The 21347-nt window shown below is 42.0% G+C and overlaps 1 protein-coding gene across 5 annotated transcripts in view; it reads left to right on the top strand.

Annotated features, from left to right (window-relative positions):
* The window catches only part of VEZT (vezatin, adherens junctions transmembrane protein), an 89503-nt gene that overhangs the window by 21142 nt on the left and 47014 nt on the right, over window positions 1-21347 (top strand). For 3 of the 5 annotated variants that reach the window (XM_073620161.1, XM_073620159.1, XM_073620160.1), the window contains exons 2-4: window positions 4117-4242; window positions 7258-7347; window positions 20659-20834. In XM_073620161.1, the coding sequence (XP_073476262.1) occupies window positions 4117-4242; window positions 7258-7347; window positions 20659-20834 (392 nt within the window). The remainder of the gene's footprint in view (window positions 1-4116; window positions 4243-7257; window positions 7348-20658; window positions 20835-21347) is intronic. The other 2 variants (XM_073620162.1, XM_073620163.1) reach the window with 1 other exon arrangement.

Here is a 21347-nt window from a genome sequence, read left to right as displayed (position 1 = left end):
TCGTCATTTTCTGTGTGCGCTGCTAGTAATACGGAGTCACGTGTGACTGATATTCATGTTTAGAAGAGGAGAGAGTAGTGAAACACCCATAAATCGTGGATTATCAATCAATGGAAGACTGTAATATGGTCGGATGAATCAAGCTTCACACAGTTCCCAACCTCCAGATGTGTTGGCATGTGTCGAACACTGTCCCAAGCTTACAACCAGGACTTTCTTGTACCAACGGTAAAGCATGGTGGCGGTGCAATCATGGTTTAGGCAGCCATATCTTGGTGTTCTGCAGGCCCCGTCATCAACCTTGAAAGGTAGAGTCACTGCCAGTGATTATGTACAAATTTTGGCCGACCACATGCACCCCATGATGCAGACATTGTTTCCTGAACACAACTTCATTTACCAAGACGATAATACAGTGATTCACACAGCTGATGTTGTCTAATCATGGTCATGCAGACCAAGTCTCGCACCTTCCCTGAGGGCCGCAGTCACCAGACCTCAATATCGTAGAGCCACTTTGGTCAATTTTGGAGAAGAAGTTTGGGCTCCTTTTTCCGCCTCGGGCATCTCTGCAAGAACTGGAATGATTTTTTGCATGAAGAGTAGTATCGGATTCCATTATCCACCATCCAAGACTTATATTTGTAAATTCCCAGGAGAATTCAGGCTGTCTTGGATGTCAAAGGCAGTCCAACACCAGATTGGGTAACAATTTTGTTCTTTTACCTGGTGTTTCCATTTTTTTTGTCTAACCCCGGTACATGTGCCTTGCGTAAAAGATTGCAAGTGGATAAATGGACATACAGTATGTATAGAAACATAAAAGAGTGACAGCAGAATATAGTCAGGTCTATTTTATGTGCCCATTTTTTCCTAAATAGAAATCATTGTAGAATGGTTCTTTGTGGTTTTAATCTACTGTATATTCAGAATCTCAAAGGTGTTTTTTATACGTAAAGTACACAAATTTATTAAAATGAAACTACAGCTAAAACTGTGTATTATTACAATGATGAAGTATTTGCACTTCCTTTTAAAGCGATTGTAAATCCTTAAGCCAGCCATAGACGGTTTGTATCTCAGCTGGTTCAGCAGGAAGCGGCCGAGATTTGAACCATGTATGGGCAAGCTTATTGGATACCCAAGTTGATGGATTGATCAGCTTTGGTACAACCAGCCTGTGGTATTTCTCATGCGATTATTGCCAGCGGCCATTTCCACTAGCAATAATCACTGTGTATTCTCCCGAACACAATAGCTTTGTAGAAGGGACCCCCCCCCAACACTGACTGCGTTGATGGGGGAATCTAGTGATTGCACCTCAAACATTCACAAGTACTGTATGTGTGCTGCACTGTGTATACTGACATATATTGATGGTATACTGAGCTGTATGTGTGCTGCACTGTGTATACTGACATATATTGATGGTATACTGAGCTGTATGTGTGCTGAACTGTATTGATCCTGATATGTAAACAAATAATGCATTCTATATGCAGGCCAACAAATCGGCTGACCAACTAATCTACATGTGTCAAACACAAGGCCCCGCAGGCTGAATCTGGCACCCCAGGCCTTTTAACGTGGCCCCCGCACCCATGGCTTTTTTTATAGCCAGATTGTAGTGGAACTCTGTTTCACCACCTCCGGCTCTCACCCTCAGCTCCCCACTCAACACTTTCACTTGTAAACGCAAAAGCCTTCTGTGTTTTTACAAGAACGGCTTTCTTCTCGGTGGCTCTCACAGATCCCTGTCTGCCCTGCACTTATAGCAGGGACAAGGGAGATACAGGTGCAGTGTGGAATGGGGCATCATGTGGTAAGCTGCACTGTGTTTCCCATCAGTGCCCGGATGCACAGATGCCTACCATTGATCTCCCTTCAAGGGAGAGAGGCAGAGCCACATATATTGCTGGTAGGTACTAGAGCTGGGCAGGGTAGGTGCGATATGAGGAAGATTTTGGGGAGGGGAAGAAGGCTGTGGAGGGAGATGTGTGAAGAGGTGGGGGGTGGGGGAGAGTGGTCAGAGCTGAGGAGAGGTCCAAGTGAGATGTGGACAGCCTGTGAAAAAGACCTGAACACTGCATACTGTGCATAGCACATCCCTAAACCTTGTGCTCTGTATGTAGCACACTCCTCACCCCTGCCCTCTGTGCATAGGGCACCCCTGCGCTCTGTACATACGGCACCCCTGCGCTAAGTGCATGCTGCAGGCCTGAACTCTGCACTCTGTGCGTAGGACACCCCTGAACTCTGCACTCTGTGCGTAGGACACCCCTGAACTCTGCACTCTGTGCGTAGGACACCCCTGAACTCTGCACATAATGCACTCCTAGTATTTGTTGCCCCCTTTAAGATCCTCCTACTGTTCGTTGCGATTCGTGATGGGGGTCTGGGTGGGCGTTTATATAGTCTCACCGATACAACCAGCCATTTGAGAGCAACCATAAAGCTAATGCTGACCGCTGTGAAATTGAGTTTGACACCCCTGAACTAATTGATAATGGAAATCGTTGACAACTATTTTTATAGTCAATTATAATCGATTATGTTAGTTAGTTGTTTCAGCCCATTAAGGTAAAGAAAAACCTTCAGCCTTTAAGACTTTTGTAGTTGCCAGTATTTTTGGCACGTCCCCTTAACTTTCTGGACAGGAAATGTAAAGATATCTCCCCAGGGGGGACATAGGCAGCAATTATTGTCTGGCAGAGGTTCCAACCCTTACTCTATCACTATCCAAAATTTGCCGCCTCAATCTCCGCAACATCTCCAAGACACGCCCCTACCTAACCAATGTCACCACAAAGCTTCTAATCCACTCCCTGGTCATCTCTCGCCTCGACTACTGCAACTCCCTCCTCATTGGCTTACCTCTAAATAGGCAATCCCCACTTCAGTCCATCATGAATGCTGCTGCCAGGCTCATCCACCTCACAAACCGCTCAGTGTCTGCTATACCCCTCTGCCAATCTCTCCATTGGCTGCCACCCAGTCACCGAATTAAATTCAAGATACTAACTATAACTTACAAAGCCATCCACGACCTGGCCCCCAGCTACATCTCTAACCTAGTCACAAAATACCGACCTAATCGTTCTCTTCGCTCCTCCCAAGACCTCCTGCTCTCAAACTCCCTTGTCACCTCATCCCATGCTCGCCTTCAGGACTTCTCCAGAGCCTCTCCCATCCTCTGGAATGCTCTACCCCACTCTGTCTGATTTACTCCTACTTTATCCACTTTCAGACGATCCCTCAAAACTCATCTCTTCAGAGAAGCCTATCTGGCCCCCACCTAACAACTGTACAATCAGCACATCACCCACAGTTATTACCTCTTGTATCTCTTGACCTTCCCTCTTAGATTGTAAGCTCCAAGGAGCAGGGCCCTCTGATTCCTACTGTATTAAAGTGTATTTTATTTGTACTATCTACCCTCAAGTTGTAAAGCGCTACGTAAACTGTTGTCACTATATAAATCCTGTATAAGAAATAATGATAATATTTCATTTTCAAAAGTATAGCACAGTTCTAGCAGCTGTGGCATGGATATACATTTCCAAAAACGGCTCTGTTGGGGGGATTTCCACTGTAATGTTCTTGTGTTATTTTTGTCCCAAAGAATGTCATTCACTAAAATGTATTCTAAAAACAGTTCAGGTTTATAGTGCCAAGTGGCATACTATTTGGCAGTCTGAAACCTTTGTGTCATCTGGTGCAGTGAAATATTTTAATAACATTTTAACACTTCATTAACTTAACCAGAAGTTCTAAGTAGCCAGCTCAAGGCAAGATCAAAACGGTAGGTTATGCATTTGATTTGTAATTCCCCTGCTATATAGCAGACTCTAAAAATGTTTGGCACAGACAAGACAGTTTTTTTTTTCTTCTTTTTAATACAAAGGGGCCAACGATTAAATAATGTCTGCATTTTTACAGCAGATAGAAAAGTAAGCATTTGTATGTGTTAGCCTAATCCAGGAAAGTTCAAGGATTGTTGGCCCGTAAAGAAATAATGTTTTCTTTATGCCTTATTTATATACTGTAATTTTACCGGGATGCAGGTTTTCTGCTACAAATTGAACTGTCACTTGCCAATCAACTTGTTTATTTCAGAATTCACCACTGTACCAGTATCTCCAAGATTTGGGACACACAGATTTTGAAATATGTCCAGCGGTGACACCAGAGGAGCGTGTTTCAGAGAATGGGAGTCGAGGACAGGGCAACACAACTGCAGAGGTGTGCTTTATACCATTTTTATTTTCGATGTCCGGAGATGTTATGTACTAATGTGGTATAAATGAGAAGCTGCGCTGACCAAAAATAAAAATATGTAAGCAATGTGATAAATAGCAGCTAGCACACAAACAAACCAAGTTGCATCAAATACATAAAAAATATACGTGCAGCACTAACCAAGAGAATGTGAAAAAATATATCAAATATAAAGAAAATAAATCAGTGATTTGAAAGTAACTGTAAATAATGTTACTCAACACAATACAAGCCTCTGAGGTGTATAAAAATGTCCAAAAGAAATACACTAAGTGTAGGAATGTCCAGAGGCAATATTTAAGCTCTGCAGACTAGAGCCAAAAGACCAAAGTCAATCAGTGTGCATAGAAGGGGTCTTCTCAGACAAGGGAGCTGCTTTGACACAAGATGTTGACTGAAGACTGGATTACACAGCAATCAGAGGCCCCACGGGCGTTTTAGCTTCCCACATTGCCACTAACTTTTATCTAGTGATCACTTTTTATTTGTAAGGTTTTTTATTCAATAAATCCCTTAATTTTTTTTGACCTACGCCATGTGGAGCCCCTTTCTTTCTTTTTCCTCCATGATTTCATCCATGATGGGTTGTTTTTGACCTCTTGAACCTGCCTGGAATCGGAGAGTGTGTGAGTGAGCTGAGAACCCCCACCGGCGACTGTCCTGGCTATCGGGGACCGTGACCCAAGGTTAACTTCATCTATTGGAGATCGTGACCGTAGTGAGAACCTCTGGGGAGAGTTCATGGGAGGCCACCTCCACAAGCTCTGATAGACGTACTGCCGTATGGCAGATATGTCTCACTGGATCTGGTAAGAGTATTTAACTCTAGATGTTTATGACGTATTGCCTCTGATTGCTGTGTAATCCAGTCTTCAGTCAACATCTTGTGTTCAAGCACCTCCCTTGTCTGAGAAGACCCCTTCTATGCACACTGATTGACTTTGGTCTTTTGGCTCTAGTCTGCAGAGCTTAAATATTGCCTCTGGACATTCCTACACTTAGCGTATTTCTTTTGGACATTTTTATACACCTCACAGGCTTGTATTGTGTTGAGTAACATTATTTACAGTTACTTTCAAATCACTGATTTATTTTCTTTATATTTGATATATTTTTTCACATTCTCTTGGTTAGTGCTGCACGTATACTAATGTACTTGCACGAAGTTCACATGTATGTTTTTTTTTTTTTTTTTTTTTGTGCGTTTTATTATACACAAAATACCTAGTTTAAAACCAGGCAAACAACTAAATACAAAGTTACAATATAGGGTATAGGATTTGCTTTCCATCTGAGATTTATACAGCCCTACCAGACTGCCTGGCAATTCTGACTTTTCTCTATTGAGGTCACCCCTCTGCCACAGCCTGTGATTGGACAATGATTCAGCAGGAGCAGACTGGCATCTTTCTGCTCTCTCCTGCTGTTAGCATGTTCCTTTTTAAATGCATGTGTGCACAGCACACTTTATTGTCTTCTAGTGCCGCCCTTCCTGTCTTATTAATGTACAGGACATTGCAGTAGGCTAATAGCAAGACAGATGTTGGTACTTACACTAGTTGCATTTATCAATACACATTATTTAACTATTTATTTTTTTATGTCTGCCTGGAGGCTTCAAGTGGCTGAAAGGCAGAAGGTTTTTTTTATTTTAATGTAGGGTTATAACAACTAATCTACATAATCGATTATGAAAATAGTTGTCAACTATTTTCATTATCAATTAGTTGGTCAGCTGATTAGTTGATTTGCGTGCAGAATGCATTATTTGTTTACAGATTAGGAAATACAGTGCGGCACACATACAGCTCAGTACACCATCCATACATGTCAGTGAATGTGTGAGAAGCAATGCCTCATGGGACATGTAGTCCTAAGCAGGAGAAGGAAGTGATTTAACGTGGTTCTAAAGGCAATTTTTTCTTTTTTTTTTTACCTTGTTATAGGGGCACTCTATACTTTGTAGCTTGCTATAGGGGCACTCTGAAGGCAGGAGTGTGTCTATTCACGCCCAGAGTGTGGCTCAGCCCCACTCCTGTTCTCTGTCTGTGATTAACAGTAGTGAGAGCCAGTGGCTTCTGCTGCTTTCCCAATGGGGGGCGGAGAGACCCAGGAGAGCAACTGCTGTCGTGCACATTGTTAGATCGAGCTCCGATAAGTTTTTGGGGGGAGCTGTGCAGAAGGTTTTTTATCTTCACGCATGAAGGTAAAAAAACCTGGAGCCTTTAGGACCACTCCAAAGGGTTGTAAACCCATGTTTTTTTTTAAAAATCACAAACATGTCGTCATATTTACCTCCTCTGTACAGTTCGTTTTGCACAAAGTGGCCCCGGTCCTCCTCTTCTGCGGTCCCTCAGTGGCGCTGGTGGCTCCTCCCCGCATCAAGTGTCCACGTTGGAGAAGGCTCTCCTAAGGCTCTCCTAAGGTGGACACCTGTGTCCATTCACGCAGAAAGCAGGACTCTGCCCCGCCCCCCGGCGCCGCGTCATTGGATTTGATTCATAGCAGCGTGTCCTGCTGTCAATATATCCAATCAGGACACGAGACACCAGCTAGAGCTGGTGTGCTCGTTCTCGGACAGAAGATGACAGCGTTCAGATAAGTAAAACGGGGGGACAGGGGGGCTGCAGCACTACAGAAGGTTTTTCACCTTAATGCATAGAATGAAATTAAGGTGAAAAACCATGAGGGTTTACAACCCCTTTTAAGTACACATTCTTGGATAGATTTTTTTTTTTTTTTTAACCAGAGTTTGTCACTTTAATTCACAACATTTTTTTAAGCAAGGTAATTGAACTGTGACCGTGGAGTTGAGAGCATGCGTTTTGTTTGTGGGAAGGACTATTGTTTTCAGGGTTAGTGTTGTAAAATAATAGTAATATTTCCTAGAAATTTTACACGGAAAATATATAATTGTGCTATGTTGCATAATAAGGATTTCCCCCCCCACCCCTTTTTTTTTTTTTTCCCCGTCTTCAGCCAGGCATATACAAGAGAGTGCTTGGTTGTTTGCAAAGCTGGAACCCTTTTATTTCAGAAAAGAAAAAAGATGAAAGAGTCCATTTGTTGGTAAGTTAAATATTTGCTATTTTAGAACTTGTGTTTTGTTCTGTGCATTTCATTTTACATGGCTTGTTTTTACTTAAAGCTTAACTAAAACGAGAACAAATTTATTCTGTATTGCAGTTTACTAGTCCTTAGATGTGGTGGCTGCATTTTCATCAAGTACAGGAAGTTATCTTGCTGTGTAAACTATTAATCCCATCATACCCTATGTAATGGAGATAGAAAAAGGTAGACATGTTTGAAGTCCAGCACAGTGGCTAAGTGGTTAGAGCTTTTGCCTAGCAGCACTAGGGACATCAGTTTGAATCCCAACCACGGCACTACCTGCGCAGTTTTGCATCTTCCCCCTGTGCCTGCGTGGATTTCCTCCCACACACCAAAGACATGCTGGTAGGTTAATTGGCTCCTGTCTAAATTGGCCCTAGTATGTGTATGTATAAATGTGAGTTTAGGGACCTTAGATTGTAAGCTCCTTGAGGGCATGGACTGATGTAAATAGTTAAAATATGTAAAGCGCTGCGTAAATTGACGGCACTCCTATAAGTACCTGTGATAAATAAATACATAAATAAGCCAAAAAAGTGTCATTTGCAGGATGACCAGGTAAAAATAAAAGAAACTAAAAAATAAGACTAATGCAGCCACTACATCTAAGAACTGGCAAACTGCAATAGATTACATTTTTGTTTTTGAGTTTAGATTTTATTTAAAGACATGCTGTGTATACTGTCTGTTACCATTCAAAGTCTTACTAATCATTAGATGTAGTGGCTGCATTGTTTGTTTTTCTTTTCGAAGTCTTTTTCCCCTGTGTTTTTACCTGGTGATCTGGCCAGTAACACACCTTCGGTATTATAGTGCCTCTACTCTGGATGAAGGAGCACAGGGGGTACCTTTTTGGTCCGCAGCATCATCTGGGGAGAGGGAAGTGTTAGATGCACTAGCAGATTTAGATACACTAACAAATTGAAGCTGAACTCCAGCAGTTACAGCAAACCGTTTTTTTTTTTTTTTTCCTTTTGGGAAAAAGGTTTTACATAAATAAAAGCTGATGGTTGTAAACACCCCTGTCAGTAGTAAATGGTTTGTCTCTTCCCTGTAACTGCTACATCTGCAAGAGAACTTATTTTTTTAAAAACAAACTTACTAGATGGAGCACCAGATAAAAACAAAGGAAAGAAAGCCTAAAAAAAGAAAACGAATACAGCCACCACATATAAGAATTGGTAAGCTGCAATATATTTAAATATTTGCTTTTAACCGCTTCAATACTGGGCCAATTCTGACACTTTGCTCCTACATGTAAAAATCATTATTTTTTTGCTAGAAAATAACATAGAACCCCCAAACATTATATATGTTTTTTTAGCAAAGACCCTAGAGAATACAATGGCGGTTGTTGCAACTTTTTATCTCACACAGTATTTGCGCAGGAATTTTTCGAACGCATTTTTTTGGGGAAAAAAACAGTTTTGTGTTTAAAAAAAAAAACAAAACAGTAAAGTTAGCCCAATGTTTTTGCATTTTGTGAAAGATGAAGTTACGCCGAGTAAATAGATACCTAACATGTCACGCTTCAAAATTGCACACGCTCGTGGAATGGCGCCAATGTTCGGTACTTAAAAATCCCCATAGGCGACGCTTGAAATTTTTTTTTACTGGTTACATGTTTTGAGTTACAGAGGAGGTCTAGGGCCAAAATGATTGCTCTCGCTCCAACGTTCGCGGCGATACCTCACATGTGTGGTTTGAACACCGTTTTCATATGTGGGCGGGACTTACGTATGCGTTCGCTTCTGCGTGCGAGCACATGGGGACAGCGGCGCTTTAAAAAAAATTTTTTTTTTATTTTGACACTTTTTTTGAAAAAAAAAAAAAAAATTGATCACTTTTATTCCTATTACAAGGAATGTAAACATCCCTTGTAATAGCAATATAACATGACAGGTGCTCTTAATAGTGAGATATGGGGTCAATAAGACCCCATATCTCACCACTAGGCTGGGAAGCCTGAAATTAAAAAAAAAATAAAACGATCGCCGCTTCCAAGCTGAAGCGGCGCCGTTTTTTTGAATGGAGAGGCCGGGCGTGACGTCATAACATCGCGCCCGGCCTCCGACGATCATAGAGACTCCGGGGACCATCTGGTCCGCCGGAAATCTCTATGATCTACATCCGGCTCCGGCGGATCCACTTTCCGCCTCACCGATCGTAATGGTGAGTCGGAGCAGGCACCGGAGGGCGGCGGGAGGGGGGGGACGTCCCCTCTCGCCTCCCATAGGAACGATCAAGCGGCAGAACGGCCGCTATGATCATTCCTATGGTGAAGAGATTCGCCGGCTGAAACCGGCAATATCTGAATGATGTTTGGAACTACAGGCATCATTCAGATATACCTGCTCAAAGCCAAGGACGTCATGTGACGTCCTTGGTATTGAAGTGGTTAAGTTTTTAATATTGCTTTAATTCATGTTACATCTGCTGTTGTGGTAAGCCTTCCCTCTTTTATACTTTGTGAAGCTTGCCGGGATGAAAAAACCTATGTCTTAGATGTTCATGTACTTGAAAGTGTGAAAGTGAAAGACAGGCTTCAATGCCTGACAGAGCTCATTTTACTCAAGAATAAACTCAGGTGCGACTCTGCTTATTTGACATGGAATTTTATAGATAGGCAACTCCTATCCTCATATTGATTAGTGGTTCCAAATTAATAATAACTACTGCAGTAGGGAACAGACACAAAAGATACACTCCGCATCTTTCCAAATAACTGTTCTGCCTTATTATGACGCAATTGAAGGTTTTTATACACATGATTACGTAGGTATCACATTAATATTATAATTGTACGTTTATGGTAACAAGGGGCGTAACATAGGCAGACTAATTCTAATCAGGACTCAAAAGAATGCAAACAAGTACAGAAAACATTATTAGTTCTGTGTGCACAGTGAGGGCAGTGTGCAATACATACAAAATAGAATACAATTATATACAGAACTTACAAATTTCCTTTACATATTCATCCTTTGTTCATCCCAGTCTGTGTGAATCAGCCTGTCTGACATCTCCGTTCAAGAAAGAATGCTTGTCTTAGGAGCAGTAAGCCATAACTACCACAGTCAGTCCTAGGGACAGGTGCATTTGATCTGCAGTTGTCCTCCTGACCTGCATTTCACCTGCCTCCAGCTGGTTTTGCATTCCTGAAGACTTGTATGGAAGAGAGAATTAGTTCTGACATGAACAGAAAAGTCAGTCGGTACTGGACATTATACTGGTCTGCAAGTTTCTATGACTAAAGTAAACCTGTTAGGCGAGAACTACAGGTCAGTATTTAGAGCCAGAAAGTCAGCATAACAGCCAGACAACCAGCATTTTCCCCAGAGGCCAAACTAATTTTGATCATACTATTAATATTTAAAGCCCAACTCTGGGCAAAAAGAAACATTTTTCTAAGCTGTGAGGTTGTGCCTGAATGGGTTAAATGCTTGTTTTTGTCTAGTGGAGAGGAGAAAGGAGATTTACTTGCCTAATCCTCCGATCGTCCCAGCACAAGACCGGTCCAGCACCCCCACGCTCCAGTTGTCTTGAATTGTGGACTGTTCCTGACGTCATCGAGCAAAGAGCAGGCTCCATAGACCAGCAACAATCCACAGATGGACCATGGGGGGGGGCGTTTTTTTTTTTTTCCCACGGATCGAAGGATTGGGTGAGTATAAACTTTCTCCTCCCCCCTAAACAAAGCAATCAGTTGACCCGTGCAGGGCTAACACCGCCCCAGTGCATGGGAAAACCCTTTTTTTTGCCTGGAGTTGGGCTTTAATATCTCAGTTGGTCTGTAGTATATTTTAGAATTCTGTAGTTCTTCACACAACATCATTCAGACTAGGAAAGGAAAAGTTAGGACAGCAAACCAGTCAGTTTACACAGCAGAGGGTTCAGGGAGTTAATTGATTGGAGGAAAAAAGCACAGTTTTGATTCACCAGTGTGTTGGACTGTCTGGAGTGATCTGTATTGGTTTAACTGCAGTAGAAAAAAGCCAGTTCAGATCCTGGTAATGCCATTTGACAGGGATTGCTGGTTTATAATCATTAGCTGAACAAAATTCAAACACATGAACAAAAGAGATATAGTAATGATAGGAACCTCGCGCTATGGAAACAAAAATGTGCAAATTTGATATTATTAAAGCTGCTCCCCTTAAAGTGCTATGTGCTGACTTTAGTGTTGAAGTGGTATGTGGTAGGTAAGGATGAGCTCCGGCATGTTCGCATGCTGCACGTGCCGAGCCCCCCAGGAAGTCGGCACGGCGCATCGCTAATCACAAGCAGTGAGACGTTTCCCAATGTGCGGCTGCAGAGATCGGGAAATGTCTCACTGCCTGTGATTAGCGCTGCGCCATGCCGACTTCCTGGCGGGCTCGGCACGAGCAGCATGCGAACACGCCGGAGCTCATCCTTAGTGGTAGGGGGCGCTAGAAAAAGTGCTATACAAAATTACTATTAATTGATGATATACCTTTGTGATTAACCAAATAAAATAAAGTGCATAGTGCTAATTGCTATAACAAAATACAATGGTATAAAAATTAACAATTGATAATATTGGTGATAAATTCATTAATCCAGTCCATAAATATTCTTAGTGTTGTGATTCTTATCCATACACGATCACCAAGGCAAATCTTTGTGAATATCACCCGATGAATGTGAGTAAATTGCCTACTCACCAAATAGACATGACCTCTTTAACTAAAAAGAAGGTCACAACAGGCTGTTTGTATATATCAGTGGGCTTGCTGGTATGCCAATGGAGTTGTAGCTGTAAACCTTTTCAAAAAGATCCTCCTCTCCACCACAGGTAAACCGTACACAAATGAGCATAAAATGGGACCATCGTGTAATACAGTTTATTAAAAAAATGCAAATAAAACCATAGACATGACCTCTTTAACTAAAAAGAAGGTCACAACAGGCTGTTTGTATATATCAGTGGGCTTGCTGGTATGCCAATGGAGCTGTAGCTGTAGCTGTAAACCTTTTCAATAAGATCCTCCTCTCCACCACAGGTAAACCGTACATAAATGAGCATAAAATGGGACCATCGTGTAATACAGTTTATTAAAAAAATGCAAATAAAACCATGCCAATTGGCTGCTCGCATTTCAGGGTACCTTGTACCGGCACTGGGGACAACAGCATGTGTCACCAGGTGTAAGGTCCGCAGCTGCCCAGCCTGACACTTTAAAATTGTGCACACTCGTGAAATGGTGCCGAACTTTGGTACTTAAAAATCTCCATAGGCAAATATTTAAAATTTGTTACAGGTTACCTGTTTAGAGTTACAGAGGAGGTCTTGGAATAGAATTATTGCTCTTGCTCTAATGTTTGCGGCGATACCTCACATGTGTAGTTTGAATGCCGTTTACATATGTGGGCGTGATGTACGTATGCATTCTCTTCTCTGTGCGGAGACGGGAGCACTTTAATTTTTTGTTTTTGTTTATTGTACATCACAGGACACAGAGCCGGTTATTATAATAACTACTTGGGTTATACGCCACCTATAGGTGAATGGACACTGGTAGATCAATCAGAACAATCAAACAGGAAGTCCTCTGCTATATAACCCCTCCTACACAGGAAGCACTTCAGTTTTTTGCCAGTGTCTGTAAGGCGGTGGTCACTAATGGGATAAATGTGCTCTGAGAGCATACTTAGAGGTCTGGACGGTTCTGTTTAGAATCATGGACTTCATTCAGATCAATTCGAAAGAGCTGTCAGACAAAATGTATGGTACCCGAGCCTCATTGGAAGGAGAAAAGATTCCAAGGGGTTTTGCCTGTAATGCAGCCTTATGGCGCTGGACCCTGCGCAATGGAGCCCTGTGCATGTTCTGACCAAGTTGCTTTCCTGCAGGGTTCTATACAGGTCCAGGGGAGTGGACCCCACATTAAGGGGGACCCAGTCCCTGAAGGTTTTTTATGACAAAGAGAGAAGAAGGTGCGCTATATAAGGTACAAACCAGCAATGGCTTATAAGTATCAAGATAATATATGCATTACACAGAGTCCAGAACAAAACACCCAGGTGAGCTTGATCCACAACCTAAGTGCCACCACCTAATAGAAAACTCGCTTACCAGATGGCAAGCAAAAGCATGCAGATGGCTTTAGCCCAGCCAAGGCCTTTGCTTGAGTATAGGAATGTCCGGACTGGTATACCCAAATAGATCGTCTGTGTCCCGCAATCCCCTGTTGCCGTGGGTATCCGGTAGGTCTCGGTAACTCAGCAGGGTATAAGAGAAAGACCAACCATAGCATAATACCGTTTGAACATAATTTATTAAGAAAAAGTATTACACTTACATTTAAATGAAGGTAAAAATTGCGCTAAAAAACAGAGTCAGCCGGCTGCAATAGAAAACCCCGTCCTCCTAGTACAACGGCGTGGTGACGTCTGCATGTATCCCCCTCTGACGCGTTTCGTCACAGGTTGACGTTATCCATGGGGAACCTTTTATGACAAAGCTTGCCGTGATGGGTGAAGATTGGACTCCTGTTATGTTCAGAGTCCTGCAGCAGGAATGGTAAGTCTGCATTTGTTTGCAGTTTCTCTTTATAAAATGATATGACTGTCAAGTGTTCTCTCAATAGCCCCTAAGGGCAGTGTGCTGTTTGAAACATGCTCTGTGTACTTCTTATGAGTAGGGGCTGCAGTTTTCTCCTCCAGCCACTAGAGGGCACAGGCGTCTATTTCTATACAGGCAGGAAGTGGAGGGGTGGCCATGTTGGCCATGTGCTCGGCAGATTCAGCTGGGCTTCTTGAGACATAACAGCAGCCCATGGATACTAGTGAAGTGTGAGTACTTAGTAAGCTAGATCTGTTCAGTGATGACCTCTCTGCAAGAGGTAGATTTCAGAGTCCATAATCTGTAAACACACGTCTTCATGTGGTGGTTTGTTTCCAGGCTCATCAAAGATTTCTGTAATTGCAGTGGAAAGTCGCTCTGGGCTCTGGTCTCGGGGTGTTGCAGAGAAAAAATTGGTGGTTGATATTCTTCCTTTTCAGGAATTTGGAAGATAATAATCACTGATGCCAGTCTCTCCAGTTGATTTGAGGGTGGCTACAGTTCAGTGGGCTTGGTCTCCACAGGAGAGAATACTGTCCATCAATATCTTGGAGCTTTTGGCCAGTACGCCGTGCTCTGGATTATGGGACAAACCAGTTGTAGGTTCAATCCCGAAATGCCTCTGCAGGCATATATATCAAACACCAGGGTGGCACCAGAGGTCATGCAACTCAGGGAGGTGAACCACATTCTGTCTGGAACAGTACAAGTGCTGTCTCTAGTGCCAATACATATTCCAGGTATAGAATACTGGCAGGGGGAACTCTGCAGGTGAATCTACTAGATTACAAGTTCTACAACAAGTTGGGACAGGTGTGTCGGGGACGAGAGTCCCACTGCCAATTGGGGTTGATATACTGAACACTGTAGGGACCGGTTCTCCCTTATTTGACGTTTTTCCTCTGTTTCGGCTTCTGCCACATCTTTTGTGACGAATCCGGGGGTGGTAACACTGATATTAGTGTTGGCCGAGGGCTTGGTACACTGACATAGCAAGTCTTGCGGGGGTTGCTCCTTGGACACTCCCAGTCCAGCGGGACCTAATGGTCTTGAGTCCTGTATCTCAGTACTGTTGAGCCCCTGGAAGCCAGCTTCGGGGAACTTCAATTACAGGACTTGAAAATATTTTTTTGCTTGGGGTGAAGCCAGGAAATAGCACCCGCAGAAATATGCGAGTGGGAGATTTTCTTTTTTCTTTCTCCAATCGGTAGGGAAAAGATTGGCCTTAAGTACCATTAAGGATCAGAGTTCTATCCATTTTTTTCCCAGAGGCTGTTGTTTCTCACTCCTTGATTCATACAGCATGTATCTTGGACAATCCTGCCTGTCGGGCCACTCTTGTGTCCTTGGGACTTGAAATCTGGACTGTCCTTGCAGAGGCCACTTTTTGAAGCAATTGAGAGATTCTGTTGGTCCTTTATCTCGGAAGGTGGCTTCTTTGGTTGCTATCACTTCACTAAGCGGAGTGTCAGAGTTGACGGCTCTTTTTATGCAAGTAGCCGTTCTTGGTCTTGCATCATCAGTTGATGTTGCGTCCTCATCCATTTTTTTTGCCTAAAGTGGTTTCTAGTTTTCACTTGAATCAGGACAGTGTTGCCTTTTATTTTTCTCCTAATCCGCAGTTGGCAGGAGAGAGCGCTACATACTCTAGAGGTAGTTCAGGCGCTCGGGATCAGCTTGAGTTGTCGGCACAGGTCAGGAATCCTGGTTTATGCTGCCAGAAAAGCCCAGGAAGGGCAGGTGGCATCCAGGTCGAATATTTAGGAGTGGTTCTGCCAGTTTATCATTTATGCCGATAATTTAAACAGCAAAATCAAATTTTTCCTTCTGGTTAGAGATTCACTACCAGGTGTGTGGGAGTATTTTGGGCCATCCGTCATCAGGTGTCAATGGCCCAGGTGTGCAAGACCACTATTTGGTCTTTGGTTTATACAGCTACAGGATTTTTACCTGGTGGATGTCAATAACGTGGAGGATACTGCCTTTGGCCTCAGCGTATTACAAATAGCAGAGTAGTCCTTCTCTGGTGGCAGTTTCTGTGATGGTGTCTCCCTCCCCTCAAGGATATTGCTTTGGGATGTCCCAAGTAGTTATTAGTATAATAACTGGTTCTGTGTCCTGTGATGTATGATAAAGAAAATTGGATTTTTTTCGTCATACTTACCTGTAGAATCCTTTCCTTTTCTTTTGAGTACATCACAGGACCCAGAGGTCCCTCCCCTCTTTTGGGAATTTATTGCATGCTACAAAACTGAAGTGCTTCCTGTGTAGGAGGGGTTGTATAGGGGAGGACTTCCTGTTTGATCTGATTGCTCTACCAGTGTCCATCCACCTATAGATGGTGTATAATCCAAGTAGTTATTATTTTTACCGGCTCTGGTAAGTATGACGAAAAAATTATATATATATATATATATACTGTACTGTGACGAAAAAATTATATATATACAGTGGGGACGGAAAGTATTCAGACCCCCTTAAATTTTTCAATCTTTGTTCTATTGCAGCTATTTGCTAAAATCATTTAAGTTCATTTTTTTCCTCTTTAATGTGCACACAGCACCCCATATTGACAGAAAAACACAGAATTGTTGACATTTTTGCAGATTTATTAAAAATGAAAAATTGAAATATCACATGATCCTAAGTATTCAGACCCTTTGCTCAGTATTTAGTAGAAGCGCCCTTTTGATCTAATGCAGCCCTGAGTCTTTTTGGGAAAGATGCAACAAGTTTTTCACACCTGGATTTGGGGATCCTCTGCCATTTCTCCTTGCAAGTCATCTCCAGTTCTGTCAGGTTGGATGGTAAACGTTGTTGGACAACCATTTTTAGGTCTCTCCAGAGATGCTCAATTGGGTTTAAGTCAGGGCTCTGGCTGGGCCATTCAAGAACAGTCACGGAGTTGTTATGAAGCTACTCCTTCGTTATTTTAGCTGTGTGCTTAGGGTCATTGTCTTGTTGGAAGCTAAACCTTCAGCCCAGTCTGAGGTCCTGAGCACTCTGGAGAAGGTTTTTATCCAGGATATCCCTGTACTTGGCCGCATTCATCTTTCCCTCGATTGCAACCAGTCGTCCTGTCCCTGCAGCTGAAAAAACACCCCCACAGCATGATGCTGCAAACACCATGCTTCACTGTTGGGACTGTATTGGACAGGTGATCAGCAGTGCCTGGTTTTCTCCACACATACCGCTTAGAATTAAGGCCAAAAAGTTCTATCTTAGTCTCATTAGACTAAAGAATCTAATTTATCACCATCTTGGAGTCCTTCAGGTGTTTTTTTAGCAAACTCGATGCAGGCTTTCATGTGTCTTGCACTGAGGAGAGGCTTCCGTCGGGCCACTCTGCCATAAAGCCCCGACTTGTGGAGGGCTGCAGTGATGGTTGACTTTCTACAACTTTCTCCCATCTCCCGACTGCATCTTTGGAGCTCAGCCACAGTGATCTTTGGGTTCTTCTTTACCTCTCTCCCCAAGGTTCTTCTCCCCCGATGGCTCAGTTTGGCTGGACGGCCAGCTCTAGGAAGGGTTCAGGTCATCCCAAACGTCTTCCATTTAAGGATTATGGAGGCCACTGTGCTCTTAGGAACCTTAAGTACAGCAGAAATGTTTTTGTAACCTTGGCCAGATCTGTGCCTTGCCACAATTCTGTCTCTGAGCTCTTCAGGCAGTTCCTTTGACCTCATGATTCTCATTTGCTCTGACATGCACTGTGAGCTGTAAGGTCTTATATAGACAGGTGTGTGGCTTTCTTAATCAAGTCCAATCAGTATAATCAAACACAGCTGGACTCAAATGAAGGCGTAGAACCATTTCAAGGATGATCAGAAGAAATGGACAGCACCTGAGTTTAAATATGAGTGTCACAGCAAAGGGTCTGAATACTTAGGACCATGTGATTTTTCTTTTTTAATAAATCTGCAAAAATGTCAACAATTCTGTGTTTTTCTGTCAATATGGGGTGCTGTGTGTACATTAATGAGGAAAAAAATGAACTTAAATGATTTTAGCAAATGGCTGCAATATAACAAAGAGTGAAAAATGTAAGGGGGTCTGAATACTTTCCGTCCCCACTGTGTGTGTGTGTGTGTGTGTGTGTGTGTATATATATATATATATATATATATATATATATATATATATATATATATATATATATATATATATATATATATATATATATATAATATATACTTTTTTTTTTTTTTTTTTTTTCATTTTACACTTTCCCTTTTACTTTTTTTTTTTTTTTTTTACTGATCACGTTTATTCCTATTACAAGGAATGTAAACATAATAAGAATAGAGTATAACAGGTCCTCTTTACGGAGAGATCTGCATAACTGGGATGATGCCTGCACCTACAGACATCAACGCGGTATTGTTCTTTTCAGCCGGCGATTCCCTGCACTGTAAGAACAATCAAGTGGCGTTTGAAATGCCGGTAATCTTCAGTCCTGAATGCAATTTTTCTACTTTCAAAAAAATGCTGGAACCTCAACGGCCTCTAAACTACTATAAACGTGTACACATAAGATAACCTAGAGGAAAGTTCAGGGGCTGCTAAAACAAAAACGTCCAACTGCTTGTAAACTTCAGTTTAGCAGCTGCAGTGTACATGAAGCCTTAGGAGAGAACTACAGATCAGTATTAAAGTCCACATAATAGCCAGACAACCAGCATTTTCCTCAGAGGCCAGTTATGGCAGTTCCTATAGTTCTATGAGGATAGGAGTACTTTAAATGCTTTTTTATAATACAGACTCATTTTGATCATACTATTAATATTTAAAGCCCAACTCTGGGCAAAAAGAAACATTTTCAAAGCTGTGGGGTTGCCTGCACTGCACGGGTTAAAAGCCGCTCCAGGGGAACAGTCCACCAATGGACCACGGGGGGAGCGCTGTTTTCCCGTGGATTGAAGGATCGGGTGAGTATAAGCTTTCTTCTCATCCCTAGAAAAGAATGTGGTTGACCGATGCAGTGCCAGCACAGCCCCACTGCATGGGAAAACTATTTTCTTTTCTTTTTTTTTTTTTCCCTGCCAAGAGTTGGACTTTAATATCGCAGTCTATCTTTAGTATATTTTAGCCTCCTGTAGTTCCTCACACATCATTCAGACTGGGAAAGGAAGACCTGGGGCTGCAAACCAGTCAGTTTACACAGCAGAGGGTAAACAGAGTTAATTGATTGGCGAAAAAAAGCAGTTTTGTTCACCAGTGTGTTGGACTGTCTGGAGTGATCTGTATTGGTTTACCTGCAGTAGAAAAAAGCCAGTTTAGATCCTGGTAATGCCATTTGACAGGGATTGCTGGTTTATAAACACTAGCCAAACAAAATTTAAACACATGAACAAAATACTTTTTCCTTTAAAAAAAAAAAAAAAGTTTATTTTGTCTGTTTACCTTTACTTTGATATTAAGAAAAAGAAAATATCCCTGGATAATGTTGAGGATGGTTATATACACTGAGATCTGACAAACCATCCTCCTGACGTGCACATTCAAATAAAGCTTGTACAAATGTGATGAGCACAGATGAGGAAAAGAAAATCTTTTCTGAGAGTTGGTTCACTCGCAGCACTTTCTGTTGAAGCCAGGTTATATTGTTGAGATATACTGATATGTACATTTTAAAATTTTTCCAAGCAGACACACAAGTTTGCATATTTTTTCCCCCTTCTGTGATCTTTTCGCCATGTTGGATAGAGTATCAAGATTTAGCATTTTATTTTATGAATGCCACCATTCAAAAACCAAACTGCACCCTCACAGTTGGATGACTGCTTATCCTTGGCACAAGCTGTAATTGCTAAACTTCTGGCTGATGTTGGTGATGGTGGCTTCGTTTTGTGAGATGCAAATGACTAAGAGTACTGTTACTGGAACTGAGCATTCCTCTGCCCTAGAAAGCCTCTTGGCCTCCACTAGTACTGTTTTAATATGTGTAGGTAAACAGAAATTGCATTCTTGGCTCATGTAGATGTCTCCTGCTAGAAGCCCACCTACGTTTGATACTGACCACTGAGAAGCCACAGTTAGTTCATGTCATTTCTTATATGCAGATTCTTATTTACAAAGTATATGTTTTATTATAACTTGGTTTTTATATAGTTTTAAATTAGTTAACTAAAGAATGAAATATTCCTAAATGTAAGACACAGATGTTTCATCCTGACTTTTACATACACTTGTAGGCCTCACTCACATCGGTGCTGAAGCTCATAGATGATTAGTGGGCCGCGTGATTATGTGGTTTGAGCAGCCAGGTGCTGTATGTAGGTAGTCCATGTAAGGCTATGGGGATGCAGCAGTAGCATGGACATAGCTGCTTGACCAAATTTGACAGGGGTGCGGTGAGTGGCCTCAAACGCAGATGGTGTGCATTTGGAGGTAACCACCTGCACACCTGTCAGATTAAGGATGGGCGAGTGTATCCACACAGCCGCTACATCCCCCTACACTTAAGCTGCCTGCATGCAGCACCTGGCGGCTCAAGTCGCATAAACACATGACTGATTCATGAACTACAGGCCTCAGCCCATGTTTTTATTTCTGTATCTCCCTTTGTGCATTTATTTGTGTCCATGCAGAATTGTAGTGAAATGATTGCACCTGTGCCTCTGTTATTATACTCACAATAAAGGGTTAAGAGCCATCTGTTTTTCTTTCCTCCACCCTGTTAGGATATTGGATTCCGACTCGATAGCCTGCGAGCAATCTTGTTGCAGGAAGTCCTGATACAGGAGGATGTGGAACTGATTGAGTTGCTTGACCCTGGGATCCTGTCTGCTGGTCAGACCCAGAATCAACAAAAAGGGCATCTTCCAACACTGCGCTCCCTAGCAACTCCTAATATTTGGTACAGTCAAGCAAGTGAAACCACTTATTTAAAAAGTTTTTTTTTAAATACTGTTGTCTACATTTAAAATGCCAAGATGAAACAGATTTAGGTCCTATAGGTAATGATCTAAACAGGGGTGTTGGCGCTGTCCGGCTATATGCACATAAAGGTATATAAAAAACTCTTCAAATAAATAAATAAATAAAGCAGAAGTACTTGTGAAAGAGGTGATGCGTGTAAACAATACGTGACAGGGCTAGGGTGTATTAAATGCAAACAATACCCTAGGCAGATAATAATACTAATAAAGTGCTGCGTACTCCTAAAAAAATGAAAAAAAATGAAAAATGTGCCTTAGTTCCAATTAATCAAATGTCCATATGTATGTAAAAGAATATACCACTAATGCAAAGTGTGTAAAATACAACCAGTCTCCCTGGCATAAAAATGCAGTAAAGTGCAAAGTGCTCCTAAACAAATGTGTCTTAATCTCAATGCATCAAATACCATAAAAATAAATAAAAATAAAAA

This window comes from Aquarana catesbeiana, linkage group LG03, assembly GCF_042186555.1.
Source record: "Aquarana catesbeiana isolate 2022-GZ linkage group LG03, ASM4218655v1, whole genome shotgun sequence".
In the NCBI taxonomy this organism is placed as follows: Eukaryota; Metazoa; Chordata; class Amphibia; order Anura; family Ranidae; genus Aquarana; species Aquarana catesbeiana.
This window is presented reverse-complemented; position numbering and strand designations above follow the sequence as displayed.